At 36.9% G+C, this 3,177-nt stretch overlaps 1 protein-coding gene across 1 annotated transcript in view; it reads right to left on the bottom strand.

Annotated features, from left to right (window-relative positions):
* LOC102602007 (E3 ubiquitin-protein ligase SINAT5-like) overlaps positions 1-2,764 on the bottom strand; it is a 7,534-nt gene extending 4,770 nt beyond the window's left edge. Inside the window, exon 1 of the mRNA XM_006362076.2 lies at positions 2,325-2,764. Within this exon, the coding sequence (XP_006362138.1) occupies positions 2,325-2,540 (216 nt within the window). The 5' untranslated portion in view covers positions 2,541-2,764. The remainder of the gene's footprint in view (positions 1-2,324) is intronic.
* Positions 2,765-3,177: the final 413 nt, after the last annotated feature.

The following is a 3,177-nucleotide window of genomic DNA, read 5'->3' as shown; positions in this document are numbered from 1 at the left end:
GACAAGGGAAACCCGCAGCCGCTACCCTTTGGGTGCGCACAGGGTAAAACCCCCGCTCCTATGCAATAGCTCGCAAACCACATAGGAGAGGTAACCCGCACTAGGCAAGCCCGGTGCGACGAGCTCGACCCAGAAGGCAAACCCCTTGCTTTCGCTGGCAAGGGGTTTCGAACTTGAGACCTCCAACATGGAAGTCCCAAGCCCAAACTACTGGGCCACCCCGAAGGGTCTATTTTGACAAATTTTGAACCCCCTAATTGAAAATTCTGGCTCCGCCTCTGCCAATAAGTATTTCAAGTATCGTAAAAATGATGCCGAATCAAGGGTAAGTATAATGTACTTCCCCAAATTGGTAGTGACTAAGTATAGAGTAAGGGCAATTATAGCAATGTATCAAAAGTTTCGGTTAGCAACAATATAGGGTCTCTGTAATTGAATCGAAAATAAGAAGCATTTCTGTACTATCTTTATACTAGACAAGAGGCATAATATTCAGTAAGTCGAGGAGAGATAGCGACAATTTGCCAAATGAAAAAATGGCTTCAGTTTTATAATAAACTTTCTCAAATAAAAGAAGCCATAACACCATACTGCTTTGGTATACTCATAGCAGTGTTGAAGCCAGTATTTTCACTAAGGGGTTCAAAATATAAAGAAGTAAACACATGAAGAAGTCAAGGAGATTCAACATCTACTATATATAGATGAAAAATAATTTTAACCTTGGATATACAAAGTAATTGACTCGGATGAACACCCTTGCACCCACGTGACTCCACCCCTGAATCATAGACACCAGTAAAGGTTTACTATGCTTCAGATTGCTGTGCATTGGGATCAGCTACGCTTATACTGACACCAACATTAGAAAACAAGAGAACCAATATAACTGTGACCACTTTCACAGTTCTGAATACTAATTAACCTCCTCAGTGCTTCAACCTATAATTTTCTAGAAATTGACATTTATACATAGGACGGAATTGGTATTCCATAGTATAACTTCCTCATGAACGAAACTAAAGTATGACTTCAGAACCCCAACATCATAAACTTAAAACTCAAAGACTACTATTTATGCTATTTGAGAATACAAGAGTTGCCATTTGCCACTAGAAGTTGATCAGACATAGTAAGAACTCGGAAAAAATAGAACAGTTACACAAGTGTTTAGAGAATTCAAAAAAGAGAGCAATATGGGAAACGTAGAGAAAGAAAATATGTTTCAAAAACCACTATAGATCCCAAAAACAAGACTTACTCATTTAGTTCTCCCAATTAAGGAAGTTCCCAAAGGTGATGGCTTTTTTCCCCTTCCTTCAAGGTGATGGTTAAGTGGTTAAGAATAGGAAAATATCTAGGGATCATAGTTTCAAATTCCCTCTACAGCATATGAGCACATCTGCTCCAACCTCAGTGAGTAAACTTACACAGCAACTGTACTTGTGAGCTACAGCAGGTAGCTCGACTGAATAGTTGAGGTGCAAGCCAACTAGGCAGGACACGACCATTACCAAATAATTAAAGCAAAAAGTAAAGCATAGAATTGCTCAGCTGCCTGACCAGCAAAGATATTAATACACCAGAGTGAAAACCAAGAAACAAATTCTGCATTATGACTCCATTGACTCAGAAATCAAAAAATTGACAATTTGTCGGTGATACCTCTCTAATCAAAACCAAGAGAACATACGCGACCCATTTACCAAATGAAATTCAAGCTAATCCACTCAATTGCTCAAGATTCCCACAGCTAACAAATTCATGGAACATGTGTGGCATAAAGCTCCAATAAACTGAAATTAAACAACCATATTCATCACTTCCCCTAAATTCATACCACACCAGCCAAACATTCCCCCACCCCTGAAAATAGGGAAAATGCATAGCTTAAGGAGTCATTAATCGCTAATCTGAACGGGTTCACACAATATAAAGATATAGCACCTTGGCTTAACTCAACCTCAAAAGTTAGCTAACGAGGGGATGATCGTCCAAGTCTTTATAAGCACACCACCAATCATTCCGCAACCAATATGTAACTTTGACCTACTCTAACTCCCCCTTCACACCTAAGCCCACTTTGAGCCGAAACTGTTCGTGTATCATACCATGTAAAGATATGATATTTGGACCTAACTTAGTTACTTAACCCCCAAAAGCTAGCTTTTTGAGGGGAGAACACCACACATAACTCCAAATTGTCTATAAATAGAAAATTAGTGAATCTATACACCAATCATAGCAACAAACCAAACAAAAACCAGTATATTACTTCAAGTAACTGCAAAATGAGAAACATAAATGGAACAGAGAAAACAAACCTGATGGATAGGAGGATACATGGAATTAGTACAAACAGGGCATTCAAGAAGCTCATGGACACTCGTTGCTGGACGGACACTGTTATTATTTTTGTTATTGTTATTGTTATTGTTATTGTGGGGTGTCTTTGAAGAAGAAAACAACTGAGAATGTACAATCTCATTCACATCTATACCATCTAAAGATGATATGCATTCAATGCTATCTGACTCCATTCATACACACACACAAAAAAATCAATTCTTGATTCAATAACCAAAAAAGGAAGAATTTTTCTTTATTGAACACTCTCCGTGCGACTATTTCTGGGTGTTTAAGGGAAATTATTGATGGGATTTAAAGATCAAACTATTCGTTTGATTTGAAAAAATGAAGAGAGAGAAAAACAGGGAAGAAGAAGAAGAGATATGGGGTTTTAACTTCACTATTTTGGGAAGAAGAATACAATATTTCTTTTTTGTCTTCTTTTCTTATTTTGGACTTGTGGTGTGCTTGGTATGCATACAAGAAAAAAAAATTAGAAAAATATTTTTTTACAAATTTGAAAAAATGACATTTTATGATAATTATATTATTCCACCCTACAGATGTAAGTGACGAATTCAAAATGTTCATTAAGAAAGTTCAGAAAAAAGATTTAATATATGAGTTTCGAACATCTAATCAATGAGTCAACCTCTGATTTTATTTCCAGGGGATTTGAAATTCTATATAAAATACATTAAAGAAATAAAAAAAATACCTTATTTATAATGTAGTTTTTTACCGAGTAAGTTTGGATGAATATTTTTTCACCCCACTAAATCTGCCCTACCTAGTGCCTATAGCCATCCCCCCCCCCCTCCTTATTGG

The sequence above is a fragment of the Solanum tuberosum genome, unplaced genomic scaffold (genome assembly GCF_000226075.1).
Source record: "Solanum tuberosum cultivar DM 1-3 516 R44 unplaced genomic scaffold, SolTub_3.0 scf00382, whole genome shotgun sequence".
Taxonomy (NCBI): Eukaryota; Viridiplantae; Streptophyta; class Magnoliopsida; order Solanales; family Solanaceae; genus Solanum; species Solanum tuberosum.
Note: the sequence above shows the minus strand (reverse complement) of the source record. Positions and strands in the feature narration are given on the sequence as shown.